Below are 18,877 nucleotides of genomic sequence, written 5' to 3'. Positions count from 1 at the left end.
CGTCGCCAAAAGATACCATTGCCGGCGCATTACATTTGCGTCGGCAAAAGTATAATTAGCGATGGGGGTACGTCGCGGTCCTTTGCCATCGCAAAATTGCGTCGGCAAAAACTACCTGGGTTTTGCCGGCGCAAAACCACACTTTTGTCGGCGCAAATTTGCGCCGGCAAAAGTGCCGTTTTTTGTAGTGTATATGGTTGAAGCTCAGGATTGTTTTCCAACACAGCTAAATGAGCTTGATTTAATTCTGCACGAGATATGGTCACTACTGTTCCTTTCCCTCGTAATCCTCTATCAACTCCATCTGAGTTATTCCATGGTTTGCTAATTCCGAATGTGTCGATTCCAATCATGTACTCTGAACAAAATTTCACAGCTTTTTCTGCGAAATAACACTCAACCATACAAGCTTCAGGGCGATGGTGATTACATACATATCCTTTCAACACCTTCATATTCCTTTCAAATGGATACATCCATCTCGCCCCAACTGGCCCACACAACTTTGCTTCTCTTACTAAATGGACCATCAAATGTATCATGATGTCAAAAAAAGATGGTGGAAAATATTTTTCAAGCTTGCATTGTGACGCCCCACGTCACTATGGCTGCTTTCTGGAATGACGACTAGCCCTACAAACCAACACGAGTCTTTTCAGCATGTTTTGTCCTCACTCACATGCTTCCTAGGAAAACTTCCCAGGAGGTCACCCATCCCTAGATTACCCCAGGTCAAGCACGCTTAACTTTGGAGTTCTCAAGTGATGGGCTACCGAAAAGAAGATGCATCATGTTGATATAGGTAGCACCCATCAATCCATTTAAGCCCTCTTCAACTGTGTAGTCCCATACCTACATTGTCTTAGAATCAACACACTTGACCTTCCCCAGGCGATGTGGGATTGCACAGCTTACCCGGTCTTTCCCCTTACGGATCACGGGATTCTAACTTTCACATGCATAAAGTTTGAACTATTTCATCATGCAATGCATTCAACTTCTTCATTTCCAATTCTTTTCCGCATAGTTGATTAAAGAAGATGCACACACTTGTCACACTATCTCGAACTCTTTTTGGTAAAACTGACCGAATGGAAATTGGAAGTAATTGTTGCATTAATATATGACAATCATGTGATTTCATTCCAATTAGCTTCAAATCTTGCATAGACACCAAGTTTCGAACATTCGATGAATAACCATCAGGCACTTTCATTTATGCCAATGATTGACATACGGCTTGCTTCTCTTCTTTAGACAATGTAAAACAAGCAGAAGGCAAATATGTGTGTTTACCTTTTTTTCAGGTGCCAAGCGGCGCCTTATACCCATCTCAACAAGATCTAAATGACTAGACAAACCATCTTTGGTTTTACCTAGGATATCAAGTAATGTACCGATTATACTTTCACATACATTTTTTTTTATGTGCATGACATCCAAGAAATGTCTAACGAGTAAATCTTTCCAGTAAGGAAGTTGAAAGAAAATTGATTTTCTTTGAAAACATCCATTGACTTTTTTAATTTTTATTCTTCTTCCCATACCTAAAGTCAACTTTTTCTACTTCCTTAAGAATTTGCTCACCTGACAATGGCAAATGAGCAAGGTCTCGTTCCACAGTACCGTCAAATGCCTTTTCTTTATTTATGTCAGGATGACTTAAATGCAAATATCGTCTATGACCCATATAACACATTTTGCGTCTATTTGACAAGCGACGGGCCCTTGTGCTGGTGCAACAAATTGGACAAGCTTGGTAACCTTTTGTGCTCAAACCTGATAGATACCATATGCTGGAAAATCATTAACAGTCCATAACAACACCGCTTTCAAATTAAAAACTTCTTTTTTAAAACCAGCATATGTCTCAACACCATTTTCATACAACTCTTTCAAATCATCAATTAATGGTGCCAAATAAACGTCGATATCGTGTCCTAGTTGTTTTGGGCCTGAAATCATTAATGAAAGCATCATAAACTTCCTTTTCATGACCAACCAAGGAGGAAGATTGTACATAACCAGGAAGACAGGCCATGAACTATGCCTACTACTAAGAGATCTATGCGGGTTTACTCCATCAGCAGCTAAACCGAGACGAAGATGTCTTGGTACATTTTTGAATTCTGGATTGATATAATCTACCTTCTTCCAGGCCTGTGAATCTGCAGGATGTCGGAGTTTACCATCTTTCACTTGTCCAGTCTCGTGTCATATTAAGTTCTTAGAGTGTTCTGCACTTAGATATAATCTCTTCAGCACGAAATCAAAGGTAAGTACCATAGCACTTTATGAGGAATACGTTTCCTAATCTCCTTACTTTTGTTAGGTTTGTACCGTGATAAACCACATTCTGGGCAAGCGTCCATGTCTGAATACTCCTTATGATATAAAATACAATCATTCGGACATGCATGAATCTTCTCATACTTCAACCCTATCAAACTTAATGTTTTCTTTACTTCATATGTAGACTCCAGAAAACAATTTTCTAGCGGCAAAATCTCCTTGAAAGCAGCTAAAAATTGACTAAAACACTTATCACTAACTCCATTTTATGCTTTTATATTATAAAATTTAACAATTGTGGGCAATCTTAGTTTATTGCAACCACTGAACAATTGTCTATCTGCATCTCTAACCATACTATCAAATTTTTCTGGATTATGAAAAAACTCTTCTTATGCTTCATCAAGCAATTCTATAGGATGATCATCAAAATCATTACTCTCAAAATCATCTACACCTCGCCTACTTAATGGATATGGGTCGTCATTTAATAATTATCCATGCCAATACCATTTACTATAACTTATATCAAATTCCCGACAAAATACATGATCCTTTATCATGGTAATATTCCCCTTTACTCCATTACCACAATCGATACAAAGACAACGGATTTTTTGTGGATCACTACAATTCTTTAGGAAAAACTCTAAAAATTTGTTGAATCCATTTTGAAATTGTGATGTTTCTCTCCTCTCAAGCATCCATGATTTATCCATACTAATAAAAATATTAAATTCCGAATAATTTAGAAAAAAAACTTATATTAGGTTCTAGTCTTATAAAATTTTTAAAAAATTCGGCAGAGTATCCTCTGTTTCTATAGCATACCGTAATTTCATAATTACCTATAAAGCCAATTAAAACAAACACAATAATCAAGCATAGATGAATCCATCATTATTAGGTTCTAGTCTTATAAAATTTTTAAAAAATTCGGCAGAGTATCCTCTGTTATCATAGCATACCGTAATTTTATAATTACCTATAAAACCAATACAAACAAACACAATAATCAAGCATAGATGAATCCATCATTATTAGATTCTAGTCTTATAAATGTTTTAAAAACTTCGGCAGAGTATCCTCTGTTTCTATAACATACCGCAATTTCAAAATTTCCTATGAAAACAACACAAATAAACACAATAATCAAGCATAAATGAATCCATCCTTATATCACCACAGCACGCAAATTTCCCAGAGCCTACTTCACTAATTTTAAAACATAACTTTCACTAAATCCAATATGCATGATTTAATTAGTCTTATCTTTATACATAAATCTTGTAGTAATATAAATAAAAATTAAAAATAACTAACCTTCAATATTACTCTTCAATTCACCCGAAATGAACAACAAAGTTCACCACTCAATCAACGACCCTACTAAAACATTACTTACATAATTAGTAAACTACATAATTAATTATCAAACCAATAAACAAAAAAAAATCAAACTAGTTAAAGAAACTAATGAACAACACTTTGATCATCTTCAAGCTATTTATTTTGTTCAAATATTTAAAAAGCAAATTTATCTATTGTCACAATTTCTAAAATTCACTAATATACATATATATTTATAATAAACCAAATTTTTATCACATTATTTAACCTAACAAAATAAACAAATAATTAGAAAAGTTAACAAAATATTATTAATATTAATTATAAAATTCGGAATAATAAAAAAACATAGAAAAATAAAAAAAATTATCATCAAAACCATACTTTAGTAATCCATACCTGTTTTGAAGCTCAAAAACACCTTGCAATGACAAAACTCCGGTCAAAATCCAGCAAGAAACACCAAGAAACCATGAGAGAAAATACCCACGACCAAATGTATTTTTTTTCTCTAAAACACACAAAAAAATATATTTTTGGACTATATTTCGGTTTATAATGAAGAAATGTAGCAAGAAATAAAGAAAAAAAAAGTTTGGAGAATGAAAATGGGTGTTGGCTCACGGTTGTTAATGGGGGGTTTTTGGGGTTTTTTTGTACAGAGGAGAGAGAGGGATTTGAGGGATATGACCTTTCGGGTTGAGGGAGAGGGTTATATAACCCTTTTACTTCCGTTTTTACCTAAAAACCGAAGTAAAAGGTGCACAAGGGCCGCGTTTGGCTTAGCCATTTTTTCACATCTTTATTATCTCTAAACATAAGTCACGGGCTTGTGCAACCAAACACGACCCTCTTCACTTTGAATTTTTAACTTCTTTTTTTAAAAAAAGCGAAGTAGTATGTCATTTTTTTTCAAAGCGCCAATTTCAAAAGCGAAGTAAAAGAGTTTGAAAATGTTTTTACTTCGGTTTTTTTGTATGCTCAGTATAAAAACTAAAGTAAAAACCTATATTTCTAGTAGTGACTTGTCATAAATGGATCTCCGGCGGTGGTCCAACTGGGTTATGGCTATGGCTGGTTTGGAGAGAAAATGAAAAGAAAGAAAAGAAAAGAAAAGTAAAGAAAAAAGAGAGAGAAGACATGGGTTTTAGTGCCACGTAACCAATAAAAAGGTGACAAGTAACCCTATTACTAAGCTCCAACTGGTTCAATAAATATGTGCCACGTGTTACACTAAAACTTGCCACATTAGTTGCAACATTAGATGCCATGTCAAACAACTCCAAATCATTTCTATGAGGTCCCCGTGAGTTTTACCTACCGATATGTCAATCGTACGCAGACAATGATACATTTCTCGTCTAAGTATTGCTTACCAATACAGTATTGGTCAAAATATTTAGGTAAATGGATTTACCTACCGATACACTATCTTTACCCACGATTAATATTGGTAGGTAAAGGGTGAATTTCTTCTGGTTCATTGGTTCCAATGGTATTTACCATTTGCCAAGGGGTGGTTGGAGTTCCCCGGAAAAGGCATTCAAAGTTTTGATGACGAAACTTTGACTGACTTTTCCAGATAGCTGGCTGCGAGTGAGGCGATGCCGCTTGGTGAATGACTTCATCAGTGGCTGCTGAACATTTATGGACTGCTTGACAGTAGCTGGCGGCCAGAAGACTTCGTCCATGGTTGTGGTAGTGGCTTGTTGCCGAGAGAAAAAGAAAGAAATGAAAAACAAAAACAAAAAAGAAGTAGAAGAAGAAGAAATAACTATGAGGGAGAAGGAAGTGAAAGAGAAAAGAGTGTGTATATATATATAAGAGTGGGTCTCACCACTTATAAAAAAATAATTATAATACTTTTTGGAAAAATATATTGGGTTTTACAAGAATAGAATTGTCATTCTTTTGTTTGGTATATATTTTGGAATCAATAAGTGAATAAAGATTATTATATTTGGTATATTATGAAATGAAATCACTAAAATTTATATTATTTTGACCAAATTATAATTATATTTGTACATTAACCTTTTTTTTCTTACTAAATTACCAATTTAATTCAAAATTACATTTTTTAAACCAAATTACCGTTATATTATAAATTAAACAAATAATTGATTTATCATAAATTAATATCATGTAAAGAGATATAATGTTATGTGACATTATAGAGACTTAAAAAATGTGTTTAATTAAATGCAGAATGTTTAAAATTATATATTAGATTTGATTATTAAAAATCAAAATAGTAAGAAGAAGAAAAATACAAGATAAAAAAATTATTACAAATTAGGGGTGTTTATCCAATTTAATATGCACTATTTTGCTCATAATTTATTTAATTCTCACTATGTGTGAATTTCATATTTCAAATCCAATCCAATCCACATAACAACTCAAATCCAATTTACAATAATGCGGATTGGATCAATTATATTAGTGCGAAGTTTTTTTTAATATTAAATTATTTAATAATTTTCACTAAAGTACATATTTATTTTTCTCATAAACAATAAATCACATAAATATTGAAATAATATATTATTTTTAAATTTAAATATTCAATAACAAATAAACAAGCTCCAATTGCACATAATTTCAAGCTTATTAATGCTTAAATCTCCAACAACAAAATAAATATATAATAATGCAAGCACATAACTTTTCAACAACACAATTATTAAAAATATCATATATTAATTTTTTAAAATATTGATTTTTATTTTTAAATATTTAAAATATTAATTTTTTATACATATTTATAATAATTTTAAATATATATATAAATAGATATAGATGGGATTGAATCAATTATTCTTACAAGCGAAAGTACATCTAGTCCGCACAAATGCATATATATATATACTTTGCAGATTGAATTGGATCTTGGGTATTTTGTTAACACCCCTAATTACAATACCAACATAGAGGTATAATTGTATAAAGAATAGTTGTTTTTAGTTCTTTACAGATTCACATGAACGTATAAGAGAAGGGTAATATTAGATTTTTTTGCTTTTAAAAAAGAAGGGTAATTAGGGTATAATATTGTTTAATGTTTATGTTGGAATAATGGAATGTGCTTTCAAATTTCAACACATTTACTTTCGGAAACTTCAATCCACATTATTTAGTGAATAACCTTTCAAATAGAGAAAGCTTTCATAAGTAAAAAATGAATCCAGACAATTGAATGATTTATTAGGAAATAAGTGTTAAGAACCTGAATGGTTAATGGCTCCTCATTCGACTACTGTGTACTGCCACTACAGAGTATTTACTTCCCAATCATTTGGCTGTTTTGGTTGTTATTCTTTTCAGTGAATATTCAGTGTAATGGGCACTAGTTGTACGAATTCTGTTAGAACCGTTTTGCCTTATTTTCTGTGTAAGCCAGGTGGCATAATTTGCAATGTTGTAATTCTGTTATTCATCTTTATATAAAGGCAATAAAGTAGCTCAGTATTTTCTTGAGCTGAGACTTACCCAAATTACATTCTCCATAAAAGTTTTCTTGGTATCAGAGCAGGTTCGGTGACCCAATGTCGACGGGAAACTCTCAGACTCCTCTTCCAGGAACTCCGGCGAACAATCAGCCCTCTAACCCAGCTGCTCCGATTTCAAGTGGAGCAGGAACCTTCACTGCAAATGACAGTACATTGCAGAACCCAGCTTACAATTACACTCAGCCGTTCACTACACTAAACCAGCCCTTCTCTCTCAAATTAGACAGGAACAATTACATTTTGTGGAAAACTATGGTGTCCACGATTATCCGAGGTCACAAACTCGATGGATTCATTAATGAAAGTCGTCCCTGTCCACCCGAGTACTTGCCAGCAGAGCCGACTCCTGAAGGTCAGGCAGGTTTTGGAATGCGACTCAATCCCGTGTACTAGCAATGGATCGTGAGTGACTAATTGCTGATGGGTTGGATTTACAGTTCGATGTCGGAGACAATAGCCACTGAAGTGATGGGGTGCGCTTCGTCGGCTTCTCTGTGGAGTGCATTGGAGAACCTATATGGAGCATACTCACGAGCAAAGCTGGATGACACCAGGACCTTGATTCAAACTACAAGGAAAGGTAATACACCTATGGTTGAGTATCTTAGACAAAAGAAAATGTGGGCTGATAGTTTAGCTTTGGCTGGAGACCCATATCCTGAAAGTCATCTAATATCAAATGTTACATCTGGTCTGGGTGCTGAATACTTACCCATTGTTGTTCAAATTGAGAGAACTCGTATGACTTGGCAGGAACTACAGGATATTTTGCTTTCTTTTGATAGCAAACTTGAGAGATTACAGGTTCTTGGAGAAATACCAAAAGGAAGCAGTTCAGGCATGGCTGGACATATATCGGGTTCTTCTGCAAATTTTGTAGCTAAGCAGAATCATGGATCTGCAAGAGGCCGAGGTGGTACTCCTTTTAGTCGTGGCAGAGTCTTTTTTGGACAGAATGGAGAAAGAGGTGGCGGTCAAAGAAGCCGAGGTAGAGGTCGATCTTTCAATGCCAAACCCACTTGTCAGGTGTGCGGTAAGTATGGCCATTCAGCAGCCTATTGTTATAATAGGTACAATGAGTCTTTTATGGGTCAAGATCCCACTGCCAACAAGAGTTCACTAGGAGGAAGTCACGCTGCATTTCTTGCATCACCCGAGATTGTAGACAATGATGTTTGGTATGCCGATTCTGGAGCAAGTAATCACATTACTGCCACTACATCCAATTTGACTCAAAAATCAGACTATGGTGGTAAGGAGAAATTCACAGTAGGTGATGGTAATCAAATAGAAATATCACTTATCGGTTCAAGTTGTTTGCCTACTAAAACTGATACTCAGTTAACACTTAATGAGCTACTACATGTTCCAAAGATTGCAAAGAACCTAATTAGTGTATCAAAGTTGACAGCTGATAATGATGTTATTGTTGAGTTTCACTCTGATTTTTGTTTTGTGAAGGACAAGAAAACAAAGATGGTGCTGCTGCAAGGGATGCTTAAAGATGGATTGTATCAACTTGACACCTCAACAACAAAGTCAGTCCCTACTCACAATCATAATCCAGTCCGAAGTTGTCAAAATGTGTTTCAAAAAATTGCTGCTGTTTCTGTTTTACCAAAATCTGATGTAATACATCTTCCCAATGACAAGTTTTTGCTTTCCAAAAATGATGTATGGCATAGGAGATTAGGACATCCCTCTGTAAAAATTTTAAAACATGTTTTAGAGGTCTCTCTTGTGCCTTACTCAATGAATGAAACTTTACATTTTTGTGATGCCTGTCAATTTGGAAAATCCCATGCTCTTCCTTTTAAACTATCCTCAAATCGAGCCACTCATGTACTGGATTTAATACACACGGATCTATGGGGGCCTTCACCAATTGCCTCTAACACAAATTTCAAGTATTATATTCACTTCCTGGATGATTTTAGCCGACACACATGGCTATACCCCCTTAAAACCAAAGATCAAGCATTAGAAGCTTTTGTCCAGTTCAAAACTTTTGTGGAAAACCAGTTTGAGAAGAATATTAAAGTCCTTAGAACTGATTGGGGGGGGGGGGGTGAATTTCAAGCTTTTTCAAACATTGTCAAAACTAATGGAATTGATTTTCAACACTCTTGTCCACATACTTCATCACAAAATGGAAGAGCTGAGAGAAAACATAGGCATATTGTAGAAATGGGACTGACACTTTTAGCACAAGCAGCAATGCCTTTAAAATTCTGGGTAGATGCCTTTCAAACAGCTGTTTACCTCATAAATAGGCTCCCAACACCAGTTTTAAAACTGAAATCACCCTTTGAAGTTTTATTTAACAAAAAGCCAGATTACTCATTCTTAAAGGTTTTCGGGTCAGCCTGTTTCCCATGTATTAGACCCTATCAATCTCAGAAATTTCAATTCCATTCCCTCAAATGTGTTAATCTAGGCTACAGTACCTCACACAAAGGATACAAATGTTTGAGTTCAATAGGAAGAATTTATATCTCAAGAAATGTGACTTTCAATGAGTTAGAGTTTCCCTTTAAAGAGGGATTTCTGAATAACTATGCTCCTGAAAAAGAAGTTGTTGTACATAATGCAGCTTGGTCTCATCTACCATTCTTACCTTTCACTCAAAGAACTCAAGCCAGCAATCAAAATTTGGTTGATACAACTCCAACAGCATCAGTTTCTGCATCCCCTGCAGCACCACCATCGTCGCACAACAACTTCACAATTCAAACTGAGTATGAGGTTAGTAATCGAGAAGCTCAATCTGTTGAACAAGCTGAAGAAATTGATTTACATGATGCAGCTACAGAGCACATAGAACCCGAAACAGTCCAGCCTACAGCAACTCAGAATTTTTTTTTTTTTTTGATGAATCAGCAAGTATATCATTACCCCAAAACAAATTTTACAACCTATTAGCACCCTCCAAACAGGAGGATCTGATTAACTATACAGGAAAATTCTTTACAAAGTATTAAACCAATCTATTTCTCTTTGAGTTACATTCCTAGGCCACACACATGATTCTATATTTAACTACATCCTTAGTTTTGAGCACAGCTGCATCAGTACTTTCCAAAGTTGACAGCCACAATTTACAATTTCTGGTGCGCCAAATCTGGTATACAAGAGCTGCAGTGACTGCCGAAAACAAGCTCTTCTTAAACTTGCTAAGCTTGGCTTTCCGATCCACCTAATTATTCTTGGTAATGATGTTGTTCTCATACCCCAATTCAGCCATTGTTTAATTTTTTCCAGACAGTCATTTGAGTATGGACACTCAAAAAACAAATGGTCTACTGATTCTATACTTCTACTACAGAGCAAACACTCAGCATTATCTATGACCTGAAATCTGAGTAGTCTATCCTTAGTCTTGAGTCTTTTTAACACAGCTAGCCACATCATGAAGCTATGTTTGGGAATGCTAAGTCTACACCAAACCACTTTGCTCCAAAAAACTCTTTCAGTTATAGGACACAGCAGCCTATATCCCTGTGAAATCGTGAACTTATCAAGGGTAAACAGAGAGATATCAACTAAGTTCTTCATCTTGTCCTTAATTGCCACAAGTTTCCTCCAGTACCAGCTGCCTTGTACCGTAGCCTTGTAATTCCACCAATCTTCCTTCTTAACATACACATGGTGTACCCATTTAACCCACAAGTTATCCTCCTTATTAGCAATAGCCCAAACATACTTACTCATAGCCGCAGTATTCCAGTTAGAAATACTTTTAAAACCAATTCCACCTGAAGTTTTAGATTGACACAAAGCTGTCCAAGCAACTGCAGCAGCAACTCAGAAATTACCAACTCATTCCATAACAACAAGAGGGAAAGCTGGGATTTTTAAGCCAAAAGTATATCTGAGTGCAGCGAAGTGGAATCTGAATTTGGAAGAGCCTAGAAGTGTTAAAGAGGCCTTGCAATCACAGGAGTGGACTGAAGCTATGAATGCCGAGCTGGACGCATTGAAAAGAAACAAAACTTGGACTTTGGTGCCTCTCTCAGCTGACATTAATCCAGTTGGATGTCGATGGGTGTACAAGACTAAACTGAAAGCAGATGGGACTGTAGAGAGAATTAAAGCCAGACTAGTTGCTAAGGGGTTTCATCAAAGGCCCGGACTCGATTTTGGTGAAACTTATAGCCCTGTTATTAAAGCACCTACGGTGAGGATCATCTTGACGATTGCTATTTCACGGAACTGGGCCATAAGGCAATTGGATATAAACAATGCCTTCTTGAATGGGTTCTTGGAGGAAGATGTGTACATGGTGCAGCCACCAGGATTCAAAGACTCTCAAAGACCAGACCACGTTTGCAAGCTTCACAGATCGCTATATGGTCTGAAACATGCTCCTCGGGCCTGGTTTGACAGACTAAAGAATACATTGCAGCAGTGGAATTTTAGAAACTCAAGAGCCGACACCTCTCTGTTCTTCTACATGACTGAGACAATCATTATTTTTGTGCTAATCTATGTGGACGACATAATAGTTACTGGTAATAATGTGGCTGAGTTGAATGATTTTATTGTCAGGCTGAACAAACATTTCTCTCTTAAAGACTTAGGAGCACTTCATTATTTCTTGGGCATAGAGGCTTACAGAGATGAAACAGGGCTATACCTCACGCAGACTAAATATGTTGCTGAGATTTTGGACAGATATGACATGTTGAATGTGAAACCGTGCCCAACTCCTATGATAACTGGAAAAACGCTGTCAAAAACTGATGGAACAATGCTCTCAAATCCCACAATGTACCGCAGTGCAATAGGAGCCTTACAATATTTGTGCCATACTCGGCCAGACATTGCATTTGCAGTAAATAAATTGAGCCAGTTTCTGCAGACTCCAACAACAAGTCACTGGAGTGGAGTTAAAAAAGTCTTGCGATATCTAAAAGGTACATTGCATTATGGACTACATATTAGTTACTGTGAAAGACTAAACTTGGTGGGATATTGTGATGCGGATTGGGGATGTTGTCCCGATGATAGGAGGTCAATTGCTGGTTATTGTGCTTATTTAGGTGATTCACTTGTGTCGTGGTCATCCAAGAAGCAAGCCGTTGTTTCCAGATCGAGTACTGAATCTGAATATAGAGCACTAGCACATGTAGCCTCAGAAATTACATGGATTGAGTCCTTATTGAAGGAGTTTCAGTTCAAGCTGCCCGAAAGACCTGTTACTTGGTGTGATAATATTAGTGCTAGTGCACTAGCCTCCAATCCAGTATACCATGCAAGGACCAAGCATATTGAGATAGATGTTCATTTCGTTAGGGACAAAGTGCTGAAAAAGGAACTTGAAATCAGATACATCCCAACTTCAGATCAGATTGCAGACTGTTTAACAAAGAGTATTACTCAATCAAGGTTTCAGGTTCTTGTTGACAAACTTGGTGTGAAGATCTCACCCCTTCGTTTGAGGGGTGGTGTTAAGAACCTGAATGGTTAATGGCTCCTCATTCGACTACTGTGTACTGCCACTACAGAGTATTTACTCCCCAATCATTTGGCTGTTTTGGTTGTTATTCTTTTCAGTGAATATTCAGTGTAATGGGCACTAGTTGTACGAATTCTATTAGAACCGTTTTGCCTTATTTTCTGTGTAAGCCAGGTGGCATAATTTGCAATGATGTAATTCTGTTATTCATCTTTATAAATATTTTCTTGAGATTTACCCAAATTACATTCTCCATAAAAGTTTTTTATAAGATACCATTATTCCATAGACATTCCTGTCTTCCAATGCCACGTAAATGTTATATGCTTACAAATACAACGAAAACAATATAATAATTATTATTTTATTTGTTTTATTGATTGAATACGTATAAATACCAAATGATGATACTTACGTACATATATATTATATTACATAAACGCTGCAGAAGCTAATAATTTGATCCACCTATATGCAGAGAGCATCTGATCAATCAGCAACTATATATATATATATATATATATATATATATATAATAAGTTGCTTTTATTTAAACCTAAATAACGATGCATATATATATATATATATATAAATATTTCACACCTATTTCATTTCAGCCCAATCAAACACTTTTGAGAATGGCATGACTATATTTATTCTGAAGATCATAAAACTTGTTCCACAGCATGATGCCTCCATATTTTGGCGATTTCTTTATTATGGGAAGAACTTTCTCTTTCAGCACACTCGGCGGAATGTACCCGCTTCCGGCTGCCTTCTTGGCCGCCGGCAACCCCATAAAGATCTTCTTAGCCTTTAGCTTTCGGTTCCATTCGGCCCAAGAGTCAAGAAGGTTCTTGACAGAACCGGTATCAGCGTTATACTGGCATGGAGCATTGTTGTAAAACTGAATCCAAACATAGTCAAAAGTCACAGCCTTAAGCGCCTCACCAACGAACCTATCTGGAAACGGACACTGAGGAGCTGCGCTCAGTAAAACTTTCGTGCTGTGAGCCTTTAAAGCCTTTGCCAGATCGTCGTAGTGTTGTGTGTTTCCGAGCTCGATGTCGAAATCTATTCCATCCAAAACGGCGTCGCCTAAGGGACGAGAGTTGGACTTGCCACCCAAGAAGTTGTTCCACAAGTAGTCGGCCACCTTTTTGGCGTCGGCTGTGGAAGTTAGAGTGTACTTTCCTATGCCACCTCCAATGGAAAGAAGCACTTTGATTCCTTTCTTTTGACAAGCCTTTATGCCATTGCTAGCCACCTGGCAGCCGCCACCGGCGGGGTTGCAGTGGCTGGCGAGGTTGAGCTCCGGTGTTTGACCGTTGCCGAACTTGTTGAGAAAGGCTATGATGACATATTTGTATCTTCCAGACTCGCAAGTTTTGATTAGGGTTTCTTCATTGCTGGCTTGGCCCCAGTAGACGGCTATGCCACCAGCATTAGAGGTGTGGATTAATAAGGCCAAGGTTGAAAAGCCAAGGAGTAGAGATGTGATCAGTTTGGATTTTATGGCCATCTATATATGTTTTCTGATACGGTTCGTACGTGTTACTTTTCTTACTCTATTTGGTTTGGTGTGGTTGCTTTAATGGGTTTTTGCTTCTATTTATAGGCTTTAAAAGCATTAGGGTTATGTCCATTATTTAGTTAGTCTAGGTTGCTGGTTTTGATTTCCATTGTTTATGTGGTATTAATTTTAAGGTAACGTATGTTTACTTTTTCTGTTTCTTGAGGAAGTTGACAAGGAGCTTTTCAACGGTTCTATATATAATCCATGTTGTATTTGATAACATATTATATGGTTGCATGAATGGAGAAGGAAGAAGAGGTGGCACTTGTTGAGAGTTTTTAGATAATCTCGTGGGCCCATCGATCTGATAGTTCAGTTTCTAGGAATGTTTTCCATCGATTATTTACATACAGATCTTATTTATATGATGGGTAGAAAAATGGTTGTTAGTTAAATGTCATGACACTTGAGAGTAAACAATATTATTAAATGATACAAAGGCATAAATTAATATATGAAAATAAACACACATACTAACTAAGAGAATAATAAGCTACCTTCTACTTGTATTATTATTATATATATATATATATATATTAATCTTCTATATAAAAATGTGTAGATTTTATCGGTTGGATTGGTTAATTTTAATGAGATATTATAAATATTTAATAGAATATACTTTTAAAATTAACTTAAAAATATAGATGTTTATCAATTATATTAATATAAATTTAAATATTATAAAATATCATTATTATAATAATATTTAATATAAAACTACATTAATAATAATTATATTAATTCAAATTCAAAAGTTCTAAAATATCACTATTATAATAATATATAATACAAAATATTTAATAATTATATTAATATAAATATAAATGTTATAAAATATTATTATGATAATAATATATAATCCTATTTTTTTTACTAATTATACTAATATGAATTCAAATATTTTAAATTAGTATCATTATAATAATATTTAATACAAGACTAAATATTTAATACTTACATCAATATAAATATAAATATTATAAAATATCATTACAATAGTAATATATAATACATAATCTTAATTTTCATTAAAAAAATATAATTTATATTTAAAAAGATTATCACATATATATATATATTTTTTTTTTTTAATTATAAGCTTCCTTTACAAGTTACACTAGGTAGACTAATACACAATATGTCATCTTTATCCATTATACTTAAAATATAAATGAACGTTTTGTTTAAACGTAAGACATAATTTAAAAGGAAATGGCAATTAATTATAGGAACTGGGATATAATTTTTTTTTTATTAAGGATAAAAAATGACAAACGTCACTTTCTAACAAGAGTTGCCATTTATCTCCTTAATTATCTCTTGATATTTAAATCAGTCATTTAGTTTTAGTTGCTATAAGAAATCAGGATTCTCTAGATCGGTGTGATTCAAGTGCCTTAATTCATATCCAACCAATTAAATTTGGTAATATTGCTAAAAAAAATTCCAATTATATCAGTTTTATTTAATAAATTTAAATGTAGCATGCATTCATTGGGAAGATACGAATTCAAACACCAAAATTGAACATAAAATCTTGATTATGCTAGGTACCTTAACCTCCCAATACCACATAACGTAGCATTTTATGTATAATTAATGAAGCTTAACATTAATATGAACTTTATTACATAAACTAAAATTGACAACTTTATGTATAAGTCTCTCTAAGAGTTGTCATTCTTTTCCTAGAATTTGAACTTTATTATTTATAAAAATAGTCATCATTTACTTTTTACATTGAAAATTTTATCCACGCATGCAACTTATTATTTAAAAAAACAATTACTATTTCACTCATTTTGTCTACTTTATATACTTATCGGCCTAGCAAATATAAATATAAATAAATAAGAAATATCATATATTGGTCTTTTGTTTATTCAAAATTTCAATATAGACCCATTATTTGATAATTTTTTTTAAAAAAATACTGTTGGTGCAAGATTTTGTCTCTTTGATATGAATAGGGCAAAGAGTGGAAATGCGAAGTCACTGGTTAATTTGTGACGCTTGAAATTTAGACTCACTCGGTGAACTAGTATTGAAATAACTTGAATTAGATAGGCATCAAGTGTGGAAAATGATGGGGAATGTACCTTGCGAAGTACTTTGACTATGATATTAAGTATTGATCAGATGAACTTCTCACTAGTCCTTGAGTGGAATGATATCTTCATAGAGATAAAAAGAGAGAGTGTATCGAGAAAGAGTGTATCTCTCAAGTACTGTGAAACCTGAGACTTTTCTCAGGTTGGAAAAGTCAAAAAGGGTAGGAATAAAGAAAAAAATATATATATTTTAATTTAATTATATATTCAGTTTTTTTTTTCTTTTCTTTTTCTCTCTCTCCCGGACACTCTCTTCTTTTTCTTCTTCTTCTTCTCTTGGCATTCCATGGCAAGGCACCAGACCCAACCACCACGGGCCACCATTTTTGACGCGCGGCAGCTCAGCGGTTTCGCCTTGCTCCGGCGACCTCAACTGCCAAGCGGCACCGTCCAACTCGCCGTCAATCGTTTGGAATCGCCAGTCAAAGTTTTGTTCTGTCAACTTTGACTGTGTTTTTCGGCCAACTCCGACCCCCTCTTGACGAGTAGTTGATACTCTTGGAACCAGCGTGAAGAGAGGAACAAAACTCACTAATTTATTTCGGTCAACTCGCCGTTTTTCTCCGACAAGATTTTGGGTATCTCCGCCCTTTGGAAGCGTTTTCCGGCGACACCAGAGTTCATTTGGGCGAAGGAGCTGTACTTTCGTGATGTACTCATCGAGAGGATCGTTTTGATATATGCTATGCATATATTCGTCGACGTTTCCAGTACCGCCACCAACCGCTATAGTGCACCGTTTGGGTGAGGTTCCGGAACTTGAAATTTTAAATATGGTCATATTATATGTCATTGGACACGATTTTGAATAAGGAATGCTATGATGATACTCGTTTTCTCATTTGGTGCACGTAGGAAAAACGTGATATTAAAATCGGACTAAATCATTCTAAGATCATCGATAAGCTTAGGAGCGTTGCTTTGGGCTCAGATTAAATTCTAAGGAGGTATCTAAAGAGGTAGGGACTCAACTAGACTATTGGACTTATTGTACTCGTATTAAATTGCATTCAACATATTCCAATTTTGATATTTATAAAATGTTTGAAAAATTGAAAACTTAACCTGCATATTTTCTTATCTGTTCTGAGGGCACTGAGTGTCAAATATATATTTTTGTTCACTTATTTATGCAGGTTATGATTTTGGGTTTATTCAAATGTAGCTGTTATGCTGCCCAATTTTCTAAAATATAAAGGGAATATGTTTCTTTCTTTTCATGTTTACATGCATTTGGTTATACCGATGAGAGCCATAGTGATCATGATTGGTGCACGTTGTTGTTTCACGACCTAGTCTCTGTGTCATCATAGGTAGATCAGGTGTCCACTCACCTGTAGGTGTAAAGACCTAGCATATGTATACAGGAAGTGTTCTGAGCCTCCCCCTTGTGGTGGTTATCAGGTCCGGCTACCCGGTTTAGGATGTCGGATTTTCTATGGTGGGTAACGGGAACTAGGGATCTAGTGGACGGTGTGATGTGTACTTGTAGCTATGCTCTTATGATTATTTGTGGTCTCTCTATTTTGGTTTATACATGATGATGTATGTTTTGTTTTAAAAAGCTAACCATGCAGTGGTTTTTATTGAACTTTTGAGTCCGATGTTGTTAGTTGCTTTCCTACTGGGCTTTATAAGCTCACCCCTAACTCTCCCATTCCAAGAGCCTAGTGACGCGAACGTGGAAAAGTATGAATTGTTGCTGAAGCCAAGGTGTTTAGTGTCATAGTCCTATCTTTTGAACATTGTATGTATTTAATTTGGAACCTATCAGTCTGTACATCTAAGTTAGCTATGTCCTAGTTAGAAATGAGGAATGGTGGATGCTAAGTATTATTTTGGGTATTTTATGACTTATTAAATTTAACTGTTTGGTGACTACATAACTGTGGGGATATTATTATTCTATGTATTAAGATAAATGATCCTACTTTTATCCGTAATATTTTCATATATAATTATAGGAGTTATTCCATTGTTTCGACTTATAATTATAGTAATATTTAATATAAATTAAAGGATCATTTATAAAGACTATTTTCCACCGAGGGTCAAAGTTTGAACTTTGACCACCCAAGTTATGGATATTACAAATCTGCCACGGCCTAGGGCTCGGGTCGTGACAAGTACAAATTTGTGTATTGAGTGGTTGTGTGTGTCGTGTAGAAGGAAAATACATCCTCTATAGACAAATAATGGTTTTAGGACAATCTAATATATGAAAGGAACTGCACCATTGGATTTGATCGCTGGGCTGGCTAATAAACTGAATACAAAATGGTCGATCTCTGGGAGTCAAAACAAGACATCCCCCTGATTGATGTGACTAAGAGGCAGGTCCCCGTTCCCCTGGGAAAAATATGCATCCTTAGAGCATCTATAACGTTGGTAGCCACAGAAGTGGCTTGACCATATTTGTCAGATAAAATGCCAACATGGCATTACCAAGTGAGATTTTTATTTGTTGTGGCTAGAGAAGTAGCCACTGTAAGGAAAAGTTGCTTATTCTGTTTTTGAAAAATTAATAATATTTTAATATGATTATGTACTTTTGGCAACACAAAAGGTTGCTTGC

The 18,877-nt window shown here is 35.1% G+C and overlaps 1 protein-coding gene and 1 long non-coding RNA gene across 2 annotated transcripts; one reads left to right on the top strand and one right to left on the bottom strand.

Moving 5' to 3' along the window:
• Window positions 1–13,234: 13,234 nt before the first annotated feature.
• LOC133780320 (hevamine-A-like) lies at window positions 13,235–14,134 on the bottom strand. Its single transcript, XM_062220133.1, has one exon. It carries the CDS (start codon window positions 14,132–14,134, stop codon window positions 13,235–13,237), a length of 900 nt encoding a protein of 299 aa, XP_062076117.1.
• A 2,416-nt stretch (window positions 14,135–16,550) lies between these two features.
• LOC133780319 (uncharacterized) lies at window positions 16,551–18,240 on the top strand. Its single transcript, XR_009869226.1, has 2 exons — window positions 16,551–17,046; window positions 17,158–18,240. It is a non-coding gene; the product is annotated as an uncharacterized LOC133780319 (long non-coding RNA).
• The last annotated feature ends 637 nt before the right edge of the window (window positions 18,241–18,877 follow it).

This window comes from Humulus lupulus, chromosome 5, assembly GCF_963169125.1.
Source record: "Humulus lupulus chromosome 5, drHumLupu1.1, whole genome shotgun sequence".
NCBI classification, from domain to species: Eukaryota; Viridiplantae; Streptophyta; class Magnoliopsida; order Rosales; family Cannabaceae; genus Humulus; species Humulus lupulus.
The sequence above is the reverse complement of the archived record's forward strand: the minus strand, read 5'-3'. Positions and strand labels throughout refer to the sequence as shown.

Excerpts from the sequence above, each read along its gene's own strand:
- LOC133780320 (XM_062220133.1), bottom strand. The coding sequence starts at position 14,134 with ATGGCCATAAAATCCAAACTGATCACATCTCTACTCCTTGGCTTTTCA.